Source organism: Eleutherodactylus coqui, chromosome 9 (assembly GCF_035609145.1).
Source record: "Eleutherodactylus coqui strain aEleCoq1 chromosome 9, aEleCoq1.hap1, whole genome shotgun sequence".
In the NCBI taxonomy this organism is placed as follows: domain Eukaryota; kingdom Metazoa; phylum Chordata; class Amphibia; order Anura; family Eleutherodactylidae; genus Eleutherodactylus; species Eleutherodactylus coqui.
The window spans coordinates 81,462,502-81,481,399 of record NC_089845.1 but is presented as its reverse complement, the minus strand read 5'-3'; the positions used below and the strand labels follow the sequence as shown (position 1 = coordinate 81,481,399).

Here is an 18,898-nt window from a genome sequence, read left to right as displayed (position 1 = left end):
AGAGACCTTTGGTGTGCAAATGTGCAGAAAAATACAGCATGCTGCCTTTTTTTGCAGGGCTAAAATGCATGCGTAAAATACAGAGATGTGAATGAACGCATCGAAATCATTGGGTTCTAGTCTCTGTGTATTGCTGATCCAAATACGCCCGTGTGAAGGAGTCCTAACCTGGACGGGTTGGCTGAGCTGTGTGTACAGAGACGATCTCTATTAGAGTAGAGATGAGCGAGCGTACTCGCTAAGGCAAATTACTCGAGCGAGTATTGCCATTTTCGAGTACATGCCCGCTCGTGCCAATAGATTCGGGGGGTTAGCAGTGAGTAGCGGGAGCATTGGGGAGCAGGGGGGAGAGAGAGATAGATCTCTCCCCCCCCCCCCCCCGTTCCTCTCCCCCGCCGCCCCCTGAATCTTTTGGGACAAGCTGGCATGTACCCGAAAATGGCAATACTTGCTCGAGTAATTTGTCTCAGCGAGTACGCTCGCTCATCTCTAATCTTTATCCTTCGACTGTTCTATATTGCAAGATCTGCCATAGGCTGCATTAGATATTTTCTGTCCCTCAGTTGCCAGATCACCCAAGTTGTAATAGGTGAGTAGTAAACGCTCGTTTGATGCCTGATTGAGTCAAAATACTAAGGACCACCTGTTTGTGAGTGACTGTGTGTTACATGTGATGATGTTACCATCATGTGATCAAATATAGAAGCACGGGCAGCCGTCAGTAGGTACAGAATCTTAATCAAAAATTCTTTATTCCCCTTGCGCCAAAAAAACCTTTCGACCCAGAAAGGTTCTTTGACAAAGGGTCTTTCTGGGTGGAAATGTTGTGCATTTTTTTGTCGCAGAGGAATAAAGAATTTTGGATTAAGATTCTGTACCTACTGACGGCTGCCCTTACTTCTATATTTGGACTAAATTAGGACCATTGGCTGATGGTACTTTGGGCTCTGCATGTATTGCCTCACTCATTTTAGTTAAGAAGGTCTGTGCTGCTGACAACTTGCTATTGAATACCGTCATGTAATCAGTCACCAGGGCTCTGAGCTACATCCCTGATCACATGACGGTGACATCAGCACAAGTCCCAAAACACGCAGAGCCTGACAGCAGCCATGTGCTTACAGCACGTGTGATCATGTCCCCATCATGTGATCAGTTGCGGAGCTCAGAGCTCCACGACTGATTACATGATGGTGACATCATCACAGGTCCTGTAAGCACACGGCATCTGTCAAGCTTTGCTGTTTTAGGACCTGTGACCAACTCCAATCCCTTTCACTATATCGTATTAGTAAGTGGCACATTGTGCCACCAGAAACACTGGTACTAGTCTTTTGGTGAAAGTAAGCCATGTAGGGATGAACCATTTTATTAACGATCATTTGCCCCTATACTGGAGATCCTCTTCTTCACAGCAGAATATGTGCCGATTGACTTGCTAAATTATCAATTGGCATTTGTTACAAATGGCAGAAGGTCACAGGTGTAAAAATGCCTTTATATAGCTTTACGATTCCAAACCCAGGCAGCCAGAATGTTGTGAGTCAGCTGTCTGTGTGAAGAGAATTCGGGATTTGTAACTCTGGAACAGAAAAACTGCTTCCCCATCTACATGGATGTATCAGGAAATTAATCCACACAACTTCAAGCAAAAAAGAAAACTATAGGTCCGCCATAATTCTTCAACAGCGGCGGTGCTAGTATATCGGGGACAAGACTTTGTGTCAGAAGTGAAGATCGCGCATTCGTTGTGTTTCCGGATTATAATTATAGTCTTACTATTGAATTTCTTGGCCATGAGCAGAACAGAGAGGTTTTCATTGACACTTCCCAATCTACAGCTGTCAATCTGGAGGTACTGGAGGGCTCGGGCTTGTAGGAACTGTTTGAACATGACTCTGTTGTGGCACTGAGCAAAAGAAACAAATGCAGAGACTTAGAGTTGTTACATGATAGTTGTTGAGAAGTACAGAGAAGGCTACACATGCAACGGAATGTCTGCAGCAGACATTGATCTGCGTCAGATTGCGCCGGTAACACGCAGATTGTGGGTCTGATTTTACCTCTCATTTACAGAGACCAAATCTACACTGAAAATATGCAGCATAAATTGGCATGCAGCGGATTAAACATCTGCACAACAGGCCAAATTACGCAGCAGATTTGTTTGCAGCATGTGAAGGAGATTTCTGGTAATGCAGAAAAGGTTGTTCATTTTCCATAGCTAGTTCCGCTGCAGAATATCCACAACATTCCCGCTATATGTGAACATGTCCTAAGGGCTTATTCACAGGATCGTATATTGGCCGCTGTTTTCACGGCCAGCTAATATACTCTACCATCTGAGCTGTCTATCCCCTTCCCTCCCCCTCGCTGGCTCTCTGCCTCTCTCCTCCCCTCTGGCTGTTTGCAATGGGAGGGAGCGGAGCTAAGCTCTTGCCCCCTCCCCGCCCCTTGTCCACAGCCAGCAATGGAAGGGGCGGAGCTTAGCTCCACTCCTCCCATTGCAAACAGCCGGAGGGGAGGAGAGAGGCAGAGAGCCGGTGAGGGAAGGGGATAGACAAATCAGATGGTAGCGTATATCGTCCGACCGTGAAAACGGCAGCAGATATACGCTCCTGTGAATAAGCCTCAAGGCCGCAACAAATCTGAGCTGCATTTCACATATTTTAGGAGACTTAATCCAACTTTCTATTTTTTTTCTCCTTGCTGTTTTGTAAAAATCAGCAGCCCCAATGCTACATTAACATGGATGAGTGCAATATCAGTCCGGAAAAGTTAGCCCAATATTATGGTTTACAATGTGCGATTTCCACAGGGAGGCGAAGTGTTTTTGATTAAAAATTCCATCGCTTCTGTGAAATTGCGATCCTCACACATGTTTAAGGATCACAAGTGTTTCCCATTGACCTCCATGGAAACATCACTTCACACTTGCATGCACATCGCACAGCAAGCGAGTGCCATGCAATGACTTTGAAGGTCCCTTTAAAACCCATGGGCAAGGCATTCCGAGGGAACAACCAAAGACAGAACCTGCTGCTCATGTGAAGGAATCCATTCTAAAGAATAGATTTCATATTCATGTGAGTTTTGTGCACATTGCGTAAAACTTGTGCGAGAATATTGTTTGTGTGAATGCGCACTTTTGTAGCAACGTAATGGTAATCTTTATATAGCGCCAATATATTCCAGCACTTTACAATTGGAGCCGTATCAAATGTGTTGGTAATGAAATGTGTTTTTATGTTATTTAAAGGCAATGTACAACTTTGCAACTATTGTCATTGCTCCGATGCATCTAAATTAGGTTATTTCACAATGCAGAATCTGACACCACTTTTTCCATGCAGATTCAGCCTCCTAAACTTCAGCAAAAATTCACGGCTAAGGGCTCTTTCACATGAGCACATATCGGCTGCTGTTTTCACGGCCGTCCGATATATGCTACGATGTGAGGTGTAAAAACTCGTGAACAAGCGAATATACATTGCAATGCGATGTGATGTTAACTTTACAAGGTGCCCCTGACTCAGGCCGCCTGCACATGCGCAGTACCGAAGATGCCGCGCCGTCACTGTGGCGATGACACGACTGTCACGACCATTCTCCAATGATGATTGCAGAATGGCCGGGGGACGAACAGCTTCCATTGACTTTAATGGAAGCTGGCCGTGCGTTGCCTGCACAAAAAGTGATTTCTCCCCCACGAGCGGAAAATCACAATCGATTTTTGCTTGTGGGCAGAAAATTACGTATTGTCATAGCATGCTATGGGCTGGATTTGCTGCTCGGAATACGTCGGCCGCTGCATAGACTCCTATGGGAGCCAATGACAGCGGCCAGAGAAGGAAGGTGGGAGGCAATTTAGCAGCGTGACTGCTAAACTCCCTCCCTCTTCTCTCCTCCTCTCTCTTCCCCTCCTACTGTTTGCAATGGGAGGGGGTTGAGTTAAGCTCAGCCCCACTCCGCCCCCTCCCATTGTTGGCTACGGAGAGGGGCGGGAGCTTAGCCCCGCACTGCCCCCTCCCATTGCAAACAGTTGGAAGGGAGGGGAGAGAAGGTGATCCGGCGAGGGGGAGGGAAGTGGACGACAGCTCAGCAGAGCTAAGCTGTCTCTCCCCGCCCAACGGCATTGCGGCCTCTGCATATATGCACTGGGCCTGGGCCGTTTGAACAGGTGCACAAACGTTAGATTTGTGCGCCCGTTCACACATTTTTACGGCGCCGGCAGGCGCACGTAACAACGCCTATGGGCGTGTGAAAGAGGCCTTAGGCCAACTTCACATCTACTGCTGGGATTCAGTTTTCTTGCTTCATTCGGGGAACACGAAAGACGAACCCCCTGGCCGAACGGGTCTGTCTTACCATGGAACCCAAGAGCACAAAATAGACCCCATTGACTATAATGGGGTCCGTTTGGTTTCCACTCAGCTGCCCGGCATTTGACCAGAAGAAAAAGCGCTGCATGCAGCAATCCTACTTCCGGTATTTTGTACTGGATTTGCACCGGACTTCCGACCGGATGTTCCAATGCAGATGTTAGGCCGCCTTAGCTGTTGATTTCTGCCACAGTTTTAGAGGCGAAATTGGTGCTGAAAGTTCAGATTCTCCCACTTGAACAAACCCTGAGAAAAACTTGGCTAAAAATGTCATCTAGCTTTGTGGCTACATCTCCTACTGTAAGTAGTCCTACGTTTCTTCATGGTAACAGTCAATAAACCAACCTTGTAGTCTGATACTACAATCACTTCCATTCGTTACATTGGAGAACGTGTGTCATGAAGAATAATACAATGTATTTTCTATGATAGTATAAAGAAGATGGTACAGAAGGGTAAGAGGATAAGTAATTGCCGATGAAGAGCTGCTCTTTTAAATTGACAGCATCTATCTGATATTGCTGAGATAGTGTCCTTCCATGTACTACTGAAATATGAGAATTTTCTGAAGGACTTTCAGAAGGCACTGATTCTCCTTCTGGAAATCCAGCTGGTAGGGAGTCTCTGTTCTGATCTGTCAGTCTGCCATGGTGGCAGCGCTCTTAATTAGTTCAAGAAGTAGAATAGTCTCCTGTTTGTCTGGCTTTAATCTAGTCTCTCTGATGAAGGGTCACTGAGGCTGCAGCTGTCAACCTCTCACATTCCTGTAATCTCAGAATCTAGGAACATTTTTAGGTCTCTGCAGCTGTCACATAGCAGCCCCATTAATATGTACAGCGGCACTCACTTGTTCTCCCGTAGCAACTCCGATTCCCAACGGTGCTAAAGCCTAAATGAAATAACACCATAAAGAATTTTTAGTTATATTGACCACAGAGCGATTCATTTTCAGTTTATCCATCGTGCACACTAGTTTTATTGATTCTTTGGAGAAAACGACAGGCTTGTTGACTATGTTGTCTAGTTTCATCCAGGACGGATTCACACAGGCGCATTTGTGCACACCATAAGCAAAGAATAAAACCCATTGTTTCAACGGGTTCGCTCACATTTCCTTTTTTTGCACGCACATTGCATGCATACGGAAAAAAATACAGCATGCTCTACTTTTGTGGGGGTGGGATGAGCAAATCCACGCACAATTCGAAAGGAGATGCACGACTGGCTGCGCAATTTCACTCGAAAAAGAACACCACTGGAACTCATTTGGCCAAATAGCCATTTAGATTGGGGCATGGTTGTGCCCTGCGGGTGCAAATAGTACAGTAAAATGCATGCAAAAAAAGCCTCAAATATATTGCACTGGGTCGTGCGCAATTGTGCATATACCCGTTTGAAGCCGCCCTTATGGTGATACTTTTTTTCAGCCATTCCTTAAACTTTCAACAAACCTATGCCTAATTGATTGGCATTGTGATAACCAGCAAAAGTGCAATTTAACTTTGTTTACCTAAAATTATGCTTTTGTGTTGAAAAATTGGTTTAAACTGCTGGCCACTAGGGGTCTCTTTCCTAGTTTGCAGTCTATTGCCTGTTATCATGTGAAATCTAGCTCTTGCAGCAGAGATAATGAGACAGATCACTAGATGCAGAGTTGAGTCATTGCTGCTGTCCCATGCTGCCTACAGAAGTCTATGAAAAGGAGAGGGGGAGGGAGCAGCTGGAGGGACACAGAGACAAAGACACTCACATAGGGATGTGGCTGCAGATTCTTAGCTTCTAGTAAGTGTTTTACCTCATCCTAGTGCTGGATTTTAATGTGCACTGCTCAGTACTGCTGTATTATTTTCTCCATGCTACTTCTGAGGGTGTCCTGTGCTGCAAAGAGAAAGTGGAGCAGGATCTCCACTCCTCTCTTCGTGTAGTATATGTGAAACATAGCAACTAGTCTTCACCAATGAGCTCAGGAAAAACTAAGAATCCTATATCCTCCGGAGAGGGAAACTGGTGAAAAATGCCATATATCAGTCATACAATGGCCAGAAATAGGGTTATTCCCTATGAACACACGTGGCAGATTATTTGGTAAAGTCACTTGAAACTGCAAGTACACTATAAAGATGCACGATAGGGAACACATCTGAGAAGTAGGCTGTAAGCCAGTGTTGTGTACTACACATTTGTGTGACTGGCACCGTATAGAAGCCTTATCTATGTGCAATAATGATACTAAGCAGCCACCTCCATAGTGGTGAGTAGGTGGATGAGTGGTTGTTTAACAGAACTTTGCACTTGCCCCCCTTGCATGCTGCTGAGAATAAGTGTTTGTGATCTCTACTATATGTGTAGAGTGTATGGGACACGTCATAGCATCTAGTCTGCACTCACCAGCTCAAGGAAGACTGATAATTAGAGATACAGTCTGCAGAGGGGGAAAATGCTAAAAAAATGCAGTATTCAAGTCCTCTAATAATCAAACATTATTTCTCATGTACACACACAGCTTATTCTGAAAAGTCTGGTACGCTGGCTGTCCAGTTGTAAACTATTGATGGCTTATTTGCAGATCATAGATCAGCAGGGCTCTGCCGCTAGGAATCCCTGCCAATCATCTGTAATAGCCACTTCAACTCCCATTGATTTCAATGGGAGTGAGGCCAACTATGGTGCTTGCACTCCTATCCTCTATGACACACGTCCGGCCCGCTGCACTGACAGCGGGTCATGTGATAAGGTGATCGACGGAGATCCTGAGCGATGGGTGGCCAGCGACTAACTATTGATGACCTATCCTGAGGATAGGTCATCCATTTTTTTGGCTAGAAAACCCCTTTAAAGGATTTCTTCCATCCCATAAAGTAATACTGTATGGCTAGGATATGCCATCAATTTATAATCAGTGGGGTCCGATATCTCTGGGACACCCACTAGTCTCTAGAATTCCTGGTTTAGCAGTGTGCCCCTTTCACTGGTTTTCCCTACATATCATCATCCCCTCCTACACTGTGTGCACTGTAGCAAGTCCCCACTCAAGAAAGGGAAAACAGTAAGTACTTCAGTCTCTCATTCTAAGGGGGGCTGGGGGGTTCATAGGACAGAGCCCACAGCATAAAGCAATATGCCATCACTAAATAGATGGGGAAACCCCTATAATTAATGGAGATTGGGCAATCATTAGCATGAAATATATTATTTAGCAATGTTTACCTTAGAAATTGTTCCATGACCCAGTATATCATCTGGTGATGTGGGCTCCTCAATCCACAAGGGTTTGAATGCTGCTAATTCTTGTACCCAGGAAATAGCTTCATTTACATCCCATCTCTGGTTTGCATCGAGCATCTTAAGCAAAGTAAGAAAACAAAAAAAACCTTGTCAATTTTTTTTAACATGGTATAAATAATATAACTTTTTTTTCTGCGAGTTAGTACATTTACAAGGATACCAAAATAATATATATATTTTAGGTTTATCTACCTTTACACCATAAAAATTGTATGTAAATCATTTATTTTTGGCGTTCAAAGACCTATAACTATTTTATTCTGCATGGATGGAGCCGTGTGAGAGCTCGATTGTCACGTTGTGAGCTGTAGCTTTTATTGGTACCATTTTGGGATACATATAACTTTTTGATCACGATTTGTGGAAGGTGGAAAGAACAAAAACAGCATCTGGGCTGTCTGGGAAATATGGTGTAGAGGTAGTCCATTTAGACTTGCCGATTTCTTGTTTGAACGAGAAAATGATGTCAGAGTTTGGCCTGTTTATAATGGCAGATCCATCGTTGACGCGTATTAATGAGAAATCATTCAGTTATTCACATTCACTGTAACCCAAATGATTAGTGAATGAGCCAACGGTGATTTTGGAGCAGGAAAGCAGAATCCCCAGCGCAAGTGCAGAAGCACCCTTAATCACACCATGTCATGTCTCTGGCCATACCTCATTTTTTAAATATATCCTATTATTGCCTCATGAAGAATCCTAAATAGATTTGAAAGCTTGCTGTAACTCATCTCTTTTTCTTCTGTGTAAACTCTCCCCCACTCAGCGCTTCACATACTTGTAGAAGGTGAAGCGCTGAGCGAGAAGCCCATGATCCAGCAGTGACGTCTTTCAGTGTAAACGCTCTGCACGAGCACTAACGACCTTAGCGGTGATGTCAGCGCTCGTGCAGTCGTTTACCCAACTGTTGTCCTGTGTATAAGGGCAATACTTAGAACAATCACTCCTAATATAAAAAAGCATACAGGGTTTTTCTTGCACCGCACTTTGGCCTCTTTGCGTGACATTTGGTGGAAAATTTTGGTGTCATTAGATTTGTTACATCCTCACCACCACTATAAAATCATAAAATCTGACCTGTCAGGACAGGTCAAAGTTTCTATTTTGAGGGTACGTGGCCTGGATGGCGACAGGAGCAGACACTAGAGGGTGAGCTCTGCCGAGAGAGAGACCTAAGAAACAATACGAAACTGCTAAGATGAAGAAAAAGTAGATTTACAGGGAGGAAGGAGAAGAAAAGAAGATGCCAAGGGAGAGGACCATGAAGGAAGGACCAAGGTGGGTAACAGAATTCTTCCCAGTTCGGGCCGAGGGAATAGAGATGGAGACATGAGCTGCCAATGCAGACCAGCCAAAGATGGTGTGCCCAGGGAATTCCCTGCGATGTGAGCAGGGTAAGAGAGTCCTCTTCCCCAGTCCTCTTATCTCCTGCGCAGGAATAGTGCTTGGGGAACATGTGTGCAGAGACAAGTGGCAAGGGAGCGACACACCCATAGAGCTCCATTCAAAAAATGTCGCCCAGAGCGCCTTAAGGAGGAAGTGTAGTAGCTGAAAGCCGGGAGGCTACAGAGGAGAGGAGCAACAAAGATGGTATGCTGGACTCCCGAAGCCAAATGAGAACGCTAGCCCCCATAGGAATAAGAAGAGAATGAGAGCAGGGAGAGAGGACCATTTCTCCAAACATTTTATGTTCGCATAACGAACATCGAGTAAGGCCCATTTAGACACAATGATAATCGCTCAAAAGATGTCGCTCAAGCGACTTTTGAGCGATCATCATTGTATCATTTACAGCGCAAGATGATCACCTTGCGCTTGGAGCTCTTACCCCGCTCCTGTGCCCAACTGTAATACAGCTGAGCGCTCGGAGCAGAGGATGTAGAAGACAAGCGGGGTGTCCCCGCTAGTCTTCTGCATACAGCTGTTCCCCCGCTCCAGCGCCCGGCTGTAATACAGCCGAGCGCTCAGAGCGGAGGATGCAGAAGACAAGTGGGGTGTTCCCCCTTGCCTTGTGCATACAGCTGCTCCCCCGCTCCAAGCTCCCGGCTGTTTTACAGCTGAGTGCTCGGAGCGGAGGATGCAGAAGACAAGTGGGGTGTTCCCTCTTGTCTTCTGCATACAGCTGTTCCCCCGCTCCAGCGTCCGTCTGTAATACAGCCGAGCGCTCGGAGTGGAGGATGCAGAAGACAAGCGGGGTGACAGAGGGATCAGATAAGAACTGCATAGCTTCTGAGGCTCATTAGCAATCTATGCAGAGGGAAGGAGGGAGCACCTTGTTCTCTAGTTCATACCAGTTTATTGTCATGTCCAATCATGTCCCGGATAAGTTTGCATCTTCTTATATCATCTTGTAAATCAGCCCCAACTTTCACTTTAAATCTGAGAATGCATACAATAAGTGTTACTAAAAATATACACATATAAGAATTTAGGCTCGTGCACAAAAGTAAATAGACACCAAGGACAAGTGCATCTTGTTAAGGATCACTTTAGCATGTTTAACGTACATAAATGTTTCCTGTTAATGTAAAATGTCGCGACTATCAGAAAATGAAAACTGTGTATTAGCTACCGGTATATACAGTAAGGCTGCATAATTCAGACAAACCATGCCGAGAGTTAGGCTGTCAATGGCCGTAGCGATATACTGCCGCAGAATTCCACCGTGGTAACCGCCGCCGGTGTGCAGTAAACCATTGCAATTTTCTGCATGATTTCCCGCAATGAACCTATCACTATAATAGGTTCATCGCTGAAAATCGCGGTATACCGTGATTTTAATACGCGAGTGGAAAATCGCAGTGATTTTTGGCTCATTGACATCGGGCTGCGCTTTCCATAGTTATCCTATGGAAAGTGTTTACTTCGTTACCCACGTGCGGATTATCGCAGCAGATGACGCAGTGAAATATCGCCCGTGGACAGGAGGCCTAAATGACAATATACTGTACATGTATTTACTGTAATCAAGTACGATTCAATAGTCTTACCGCATTTCACATACTCGGAACAAGTATACTGGATAGGATGCTGAATAAACCTTAAAGGGCTTGTTCAGTTGTAAACTGGCCTATCCTTAGGGTGCTTTTAGACGGAACGATTATCTTTCAAAAAAAAATTTTTTAAATCGCACTAGCGACCCTTTTCCCTCACACCTCCTCCGGTCCCTCTCCCCGGTCATCATCTCCCACTTCACCACCATATTCAACCTCTCTCTGATCTCTGGCATTTTCCTCTCATTCAAACATGCTGTTATATCCCCACTGCTAAAGAAACTGACTCTTGGCTCGACCGATGCTGCCAACTACAGACCCACCTCAAATCTCCCCTTCATCTCCAAACTATTAGAATGCCTGGTTTACTCCCATCTTATAAGCTATCTCTCAGAAAACTCTCTTCTTGACCCCCTACAGTCCAACTTCTGCCCCCTACACTCGACAGAAACCACCTTTACAAAAGTGTCAAACAACCTCCTGGTGGCTAAATTGAGGGGTGACTACTCCCTACTGATCCTCCTCGATCTCTCTGCAGCATTTGACACTGTTGACCACAAACTCCTCCTCAACATGCTTCGCTCCATTGGCTTAAAGGACACTGCTCTCTCCTGGTTCTCCTCCTACCTATCTGACCACTCCTTCAGTGTCTCTATCTCTGCAGGCTCTACCTCCCCTCCTCTTCCCCTTGCTGTTGGGGTCCCCCAGGGCTCGGTCCTCGGCCCCCTCCTCTTCTCCATCTACACAGCCCCTTTTGGACAAACCATCAGGAGATTTGGCTTTCAGTACCATCTCTATGCTTATGACACCCAGTTATACACCTCCTGACTTCACAGCACCATTCCTGCACTGTCTGCCTGCTGTCTCTAACACTATGTCCTCTCTCTACCTAAAACTGAAGCTCATCCTGACATCTCCATCTCAGTGTGTGGCACCACCATAACTCCCAGATAGCACGCCCGCTGCCTTGGGGTTATATTTGACTCCGATCTCTCCTTTACCCCCTACATCCAATCTCTTGCCTGAACATGTCAGCTGCACCTCAAGAACATTACAAAAATCCGCCCCTTTCTCACTGTGGACACGCTAAAAATGCTCACTGCTGCCCTCATCCACTCTTGTATCGATTATTGCGGCTCGCTGCTGATCGGCCTCCCCTGCTCCAGACTCTCCCCTCTCCAATCCATCCTGAATGTAGCAGCCTGGCTCATCTTCCTGTCCAGCCGCTATTCGGACGCCTCTGCCCTGTGCCGGTCACTGCACTGACTGACGTCAAATATAGAATTCAATTCAAACTCGCCACCTTCATTCACAAAGCTCTACATAGCACTGCGCCGCCCTACATTGCCTCCCTCATCTCAATCCACCACCCAGTCCGCACCTTCCACTTCGGTAACTAAATCAAATTAAGCTCCCCTTTAATTTTAACCTCTCATTCCCAGCTCCAAGACTTCTCCAGAGCAGCACCAGTCCTCTGGAGTGCAGTACTCAAAACTATCCAAGCAACCCCGACACACAAAACTTCAGGCGTGCTCTAAAAACACACCTCTTCAGGGAGGCATGTCATATCCCCTAAATCAAACCCTCTTTGCTCCGCCTGATACCCTGCTCCCTGTCCTACTGATTGCAATCCCTGCCAGCCGCAATCAACCACCCCCTGCAGTCATACCGATTCAGCCACTAAATGGCTTAAGTCTGACCACTGTCTATGTGTATAGCACCCCACACTCTCCACCTCACCATACCGTGCACATCTATAGTCCCTTTACCTTCTGTATCACCCAACTATTTGTAGTATGCAAGCTCTTTGGCGCAAGTCCCTCACTCCTACTGTCTCCATCAATTGATTGCTACATGTAACCGTGGTTTTTGTAATTTTGTTTTTTGTTTCTGTTCCTCCCATTTTATAAGCGCTGCGGAATATGTTGGTGCTATATAAATAAAGATTATTATTATTAAATGAGCGAAAATGTGTGATAATCGTTCAGTCTAAACGTGAACCAGCAACTGAACAACATGTAAGAATCATCGTTGGTTTGTCCACTTCTCATTTTAAACCATGCTCATTCAGTCTTTAACATTCGCTAATGTGAAAACTGAGCGATACTAAATGATTCTCGTTGAAGGAGTCAACAATTAATCTACCTGTCTAAACAGTCTATACCAGAGCGAACAAGCTAGTGGTGACGTCACTCGCTTGTGCAAATGAGAATCAACTTATGTAGATCCGCAGGGATCTGTCACCCAGGACCACTGCCAATCCGCTCTTTGCCGAGCCAGTGCACTTGTACAAACAACTCAGTTCCCTCTGCAGTGGCCAGGTTTGGTATTGCCTGTAATGCCACATGTTTGGCCACAGCAGTGGGACCGGAGCTGTCTGCTTCCAAATCAGCTCAGTACATGAGTGTATTATCCCAGCGAATGTTGAAATCCAACATTCCTGATGCTTCTTTTTCCCAACGTAATCTGTTGGCAGAGAGTTAGCACCCCCCATCACCCGTCATACACATAAGATAGATGGTCATTCCTGAAGAAATCATCAGATTTGGCTGACTTTGCTCTTATGTACAGGCACATAATTGAAAGTGTAGTTTTGATTATGCCCATCAGAATATCTCTGGGAATTAATGTAACAATGAAGCCATGATATTTTCACAGAATATATAATAAAATGCTATGTTTGATGAAAGAATAACACATGCAAATAGTGGGCAAAGACCAAAGTTGGCCAAGCAGGTTCACAATAAACCATTCTAATAATGGTCCACAAACAAACCAATTTAGGTGATATGGCAGAAATACCGTATATTGCAGTCCGTGTAAGTACTCACCTTGTCCAGCCATCCTGTAGTGCATCAGCACATAACTAGAACATAAAAAGGATGGGTAAATGATTTCAAAAAGGCTTATCTAGAAGTGTCAACATTCCCATGATCATGAGTAATAATGTGAGATTCCCACAAACCTTTTGAAGCTGTTCATCTGAGTAGCCAAGCCAGGCACAAGATGTAGTGTATGCTGGGTATCCACTCTTCAACATGCGTTCCTCTACAAGTCAAGAGAACATGCTTGCCTTAGAATGTGTTGTGGTATTGTATTACGCAACAATATAGATCTACACAGTCTATTAACATGTCCTATTTATCATCCATTACACTAGTCATCACATGTATCGGGAGATTTAAGCAGCCAAGTATGGCCTTGGAACAACTGGAGGATGTATTCCACCCTACTGCAAGCACAGTTGTACATAGAAGTGCGTTGTCATGTTTGTGGTTACAGGACAAATGTTGCCCCATGGGACACGCTTAGCGAGGATAGAATTTAAACAATAGAGAAATGGTATCCACCAAACAGCTGGATGTGTTTGAAGCACAGAGGGGGTTGGAGTTTGCTGCTTTTGAATTTTTACCTCTTGTTTCTTGTCTTTGTTTTCCATTTTGAAGAATTTCTGTAAATTAAAATTGCAAATTAAGCTTTTTAAAAGGCAAAGGGTAATGATTTTAGTTCAGGTATAGGAATGAGACTTACCAAGTGCTTGTGCCTCAGTCAATACATCCGTTATATATCTAAAATCAATGCAAGACACCAACTGTTCTGGAGTCTGCCAAGAACAATGGATTATAAATGATACTATTAGCATGCAATTAAAGGCAGTGACTAAATTGCTTTATTTCCAATGAACTAACCATTAATATTGTGGATACATTGCAATGATTTAGTAACAGCTCACTTCTCTGCTGGCCGCTCCATTCATTAGCTGTAGTTTTTCCTAAATTAGTCTACACAGTAACAAGCTTTCCAATGTGATCGCTTCTTCTGAGTACAAAATAGCCCTCATTTTCTCTCGCTACAACTTAATTATGAATTATCTGATTGCTGCTAGTAATTTATTTATCAATTCCATGTTTCTGAATTGATGAGACTCTGTTAACATTGTCAGAAAGGAGGAGGACAGTGGTAAAAATACCAGAGTCACACGGAGAATAGCCCAGTATGTGTTAGACCACCTTCACACAGGACAGAAATGCTGCAGAATTGTGCTACAGGAACCGCAGCAGACATTCCACAGCACTTACTGCACAAGACATGTGCAGGGAATTTCAGAAATTTCCTTCACATGGAGCAAAACATTTCTGCAACGGATCCAGAATCTGCAGCGTTTTTCTAAAGAGCGTACCAAGACTTGCTGAACCACAGACAAACATCCGACAGAAGATCAGAGTGGCGGGCCGCATTTGGTTTATCCTAGAGGCAAGTGTTGGGTGGCACATCTGATATCTCAGCAACAACGTGCCACAGTGGACCCAGTGATCCAGCAGTACAACAGTGGGGACGTTAGACACATTTCTACAATGAGTATGTGGTGTACCTTGCGTCGACTGTGGTTCAATAGTCAAAGACTAAAAAGGGTGCCCATAATAGAGGCATCGACAACAATGCTTTGCATGGGCCCAGGGAAGACTTCAATGGATCTGCAGTGATGAGTCCATTTCTTGCTGAACCACACTGATGGACAATTCTGCATCTTGTATAAACAGCATGAAGCCATATCTCATGGGTGCACCATTGGGGTTCAGCAGGCCATTTGTGGCAGTGCCATCGTCTGGGGAGCATTTTCCTGCCATGACCTGGGACCGTTGGTCATCATGCCACAATCCTTGAATGGTGAACACTAGAGGGACCTGTTAGCTAATCATCTGCACCCATATCTTCAGGAAGTCTTTGCTGACCACAGTGCCACCTTTCAACAGGACAAGGGTCTATGTCATTGAGCTCGGATGTCTAGGGGATAGTTGGAGGCACATGACAATGAATTCTCCACACTGCCGTAGACACCCAAACTCAACAGACTGTATTCCCGTTGAACACATTCGAGATATGCTAGAAAGGGCTGGGAGATCTGCTCGCACTTATCCACAAAATGTGCACCAAGTGACGGAGCTGTTGCAGTGGGCAAGGGTCAAGTTGAGTATGATGGATGTTTGTCACTTTGTGGAATCTATTCTCCAACATCTGAAAGCTGTGATCGACCTGACAGGTGGACCAACCTGTTGTTCAGTAGGTGGTCCTAATGTGGTGATTGTTCAGTGTATATGCAATCCGTAAAATAAAGCTCACTGCATGATAATGAAATTGACATAGAAAGCTTTCCTAGAAGTCATTTAAATTACAATTAATCATTACATTATCTAAAGGTTCTTTCCTACTAAGAATCATTTCCTTTGCTTGTTCATTCTCCTGCACTAACACCAATTCTCAAGTGGATCTGAAAATGTAGTCAACGGCTTAGTCAATATAGCAAGGTTTCCTCATATGAAATAATATTTTCAGTCTACTTTATTTAACCTTTTGTATTCTAGGAATTATTCAGAATAAAAAAGTGTTTATAAGCAAAACGGCATGATGGATGTCAACTAACGTATCTCTTACCAGTCTTGACATCCTCTAGTAGACTGGTTACAGTTACCACACGCAGCAATTTAAAGATAATCTGCCCATGGTAATGGGTGTCAACCAACAATAAGCATGTCGATTGGCACTCTTTACTAATGTGTCAGCTAGACTCATCTTCTTATCCAGACACTTCTCAGACACCTCTGTACTATGCCAATCGCTGCACTGGCTGCCCATACAGTACAGAACCCAATTTAAGCTCATCACCCTAACCCACAATGCTCTCCATGGCACAGCGCCACCGTACAGTGTGTCCCTCCTGTCCATACATCACCCATCCAGCGTGCTCTGCTCTACTAACACACTCAGACTAGATGCTCTTCTGATACGAACCTCACACGCTCACCTCCAAGACTTCTCTAGAGCAGCACCAATCCTCTGGAATGCTCTAACCCAAAACATCTGAACAATCCCTGATGTGTGGATTTTCAGATATGCCCTGAAGACTCACGTTTTGAAGGAAGCATTTCAAATCTCCCGATCTAGTCCTCAGCCCCATAATATGCCTATCATGCACATTTCCTGCCCTCTTACATCCTGTATTACCCACACCCCATCTGCTTCCTAAAAAATCTACACCACATGTTATTGTCGCATAGTTGTGTTCCTTCTTGCGCCATCTCCTGCCCTATACCTTATATATCACCCCCACTCCCCTTGTTGTTTTACACCATATGATATCTTGTATTGTCTGAGCTCCCCCGTGCTTCGAAAGTGCTGCGGGATACGTTGGTGCTATACAAATAAAGCTTATTATTATTAGTAGTATGGGTAACAGTATTGTTACTATAATCATTCATCCCCATACAGAATTCATATGTTGGCAACAAATCTCCCAGTTTACACAGGAAGATGTGCTGCTGACAGGTGAACATTTTTATGCCCCGCATAAAAGATCTGATCAGCCGAAGATCAAGCCTTTGCGTGCTTGTCAGCTGATCGCCGACAGATTCATACAGGCTGATGATCAGGAAAACTAATGTTTGTATGAATATTCCTATGCGATCACTGGCCTTTACAGACAGTCCTTCCTATTTCAAGGCTAGCATTAGTAGATCAAGAATTCTATAGATGTCAGTTCTTTACGGCATTTTTTTTGCTTTGCCCAATACAAATTTATATAGGTAGCTGAATGAATGGAGAAGATTAGTTTTACACGATCAATAGTTTTGATGCTAACAATGTCATACCCTCTAATATTTAATAAATGAAAATGGGTATATCACCATGACAGAATATGGGTATATCACCATGACTATTTTTCTTGAACCCCAAAACCTGGAAGTATGTCTAATTGAATGCTAGCCCTTTTAGTGCCTTTGTCCCAAGTTCCGCCATCAGATTAATATTGGTTACAGAGTGAAGTAGTGCAAAATGTGGCATCTTTGTAATATCTATTCTTTTTTCTGTATTAGGCTTCTTTCACACGAGCGCATACTGGCCGGCCGTGAATATACGCTTCCATCTGGGGCATAGAAGCTCGTGAATGGGCGCACAAATCTAACGTTTGTGCGCCTGTTCACACAGCATGGGGCCTGGTGCATATGCACCGAGCTCACCATGCCGTCACCCATTTCCCCACCCTCCCCATCGGAGGCTCACCTCTCGTCTCCTCCCCGCTCATTCTTTGCAATGGGAGGGGGCGGGGCGGAGCTAGGTGGCAGCCTGCCCTGCCTCCTCCCATTGATGGCTATGGACAAGGGGCGGGGAGAGGGCGGTATCTTAGCTCCACCCACATTCCACCCCTTGTCCATAGCCATCAATGGGAGGAGGTGGGACGGGACGGTGCTTAGCCCCGCCCTGCCCACCCCCTTCCATTGTACAAAACGAGCAGGGAGGAGACGAGAAGTGAGCCTGCATCGGGGGGGGGGGGGAGAGAACAAAGGGAGGGAGTTTAGCAGCCACGCTGCTAAACTCCCCCCATCTACAACCGCTGAAAGTACAAAAAATGTTGCCCCTGCACTTCTTTAGATAAATACCCAAATGTACAAAGAAAAAGAAAAAAACCTCAAATAACAAACAAAGAGGTTTATTTCATATTAAAAAAAGAGGGATAACACACCTCTTAAAAACATAAAAACATCTATACAATATAGCCAATAGTAAATGCAACGCATTTCGCCGCAAATGAGTGCCTTTGTCAAGCATAATATCCCATGGGTTCACAACCCTATATATAGCTAGTATGAGTGAACAAATGTCTTACCTTTTCCATAAGTGGAAAGAGGAGGAGGAAGGAGTGCCACATGTGGTGATGTAAAGCGCCATCTTGGACACCGTGTATGGGCGTAATCATGACGAATACGTCATCAGTATGTGTCAGGTCACAAACGGCACGTCCCAGGCTCATCGCGGGGCGTGTTTCTCATTATGTCACACCGCGGATGACGTAGGAGCCCATGCAGCAGCAGACGTATTCCGGCCCAAAAGATAGTTCCAGGACTATCTTTTGGGTCCAATGTGAAAACGCCCGATGCTATATTGGCCTTGCCGGGCGCTTTTACATCTCAATAATACGGCCATGTGATCTGATGCATTGGAATCCAATGCATCAGATCACAGCACATATTGGCCGGCCGTGAAAAAGGCCGGCCGATATGCGCTCGCCTGAAAGAAGCCTTTATTTGTAATTGCAATATGCGCAATACAAAAAATAAGTTCCTACAGCAGTGAACCCTACTATTAGTGTCAGCCGGGACAATGACTAAGGGTCCGTTTACACCAAAAGATTAGCGTTTGACTGAGTAAACAATGTCAGAGTTCACTCGTTTGTTCTTG

The 18,898-nt window shown here is 44.8% G+C and overlaps 1 protein-coding gene across 2 annotated transcripts in view; it reads right to left on the bottom strand.

Annotated features, from left to right (window-relative positions):
* ENOSF1 (enolase superfamily member 1) overlaps nt 1–18,898 on the bottom strand; it is a 49,410-nt gene that overhangs the window by 6,747 nt on the left and 23,765 nt on the right. For both annotated transcript variants that reach the window (XM_066579613.1, XM_066579614.1), the window contains exons 6-13: nt 14,195–14,267; nt 14,076–14,114; nt 13,629–13,711; nt 13,495–13,529; nt 9,962–10,049; nt 7,590–7,724; nt 5,230–5,271; nt 1,780–1,909 (exon numbers count right to left, since the gene is read on the bottom strand). In XM_066579613.1, the coding sequence (XP_066435710.1) occupies nt 1,780–1,909; nt 5,230–5,271; nt 7,590–7,724; nt 9,962–10,049; nt 13,495–13,529; nt 13,629–13,711; nt 14,076–14,114; nt 14,195–14,267 (625 nt within the window). The remainder of the gene's footprint in view (nt 1–1,779; nt 1,910–5,229; nt 5,272–7,589; nt 7,725–9,961; nt 10,050–13,494; nt 13,530–13,628; nt 13,712–14,075; nt 14,115–14,194; nt 14,268–18,898) is intronic.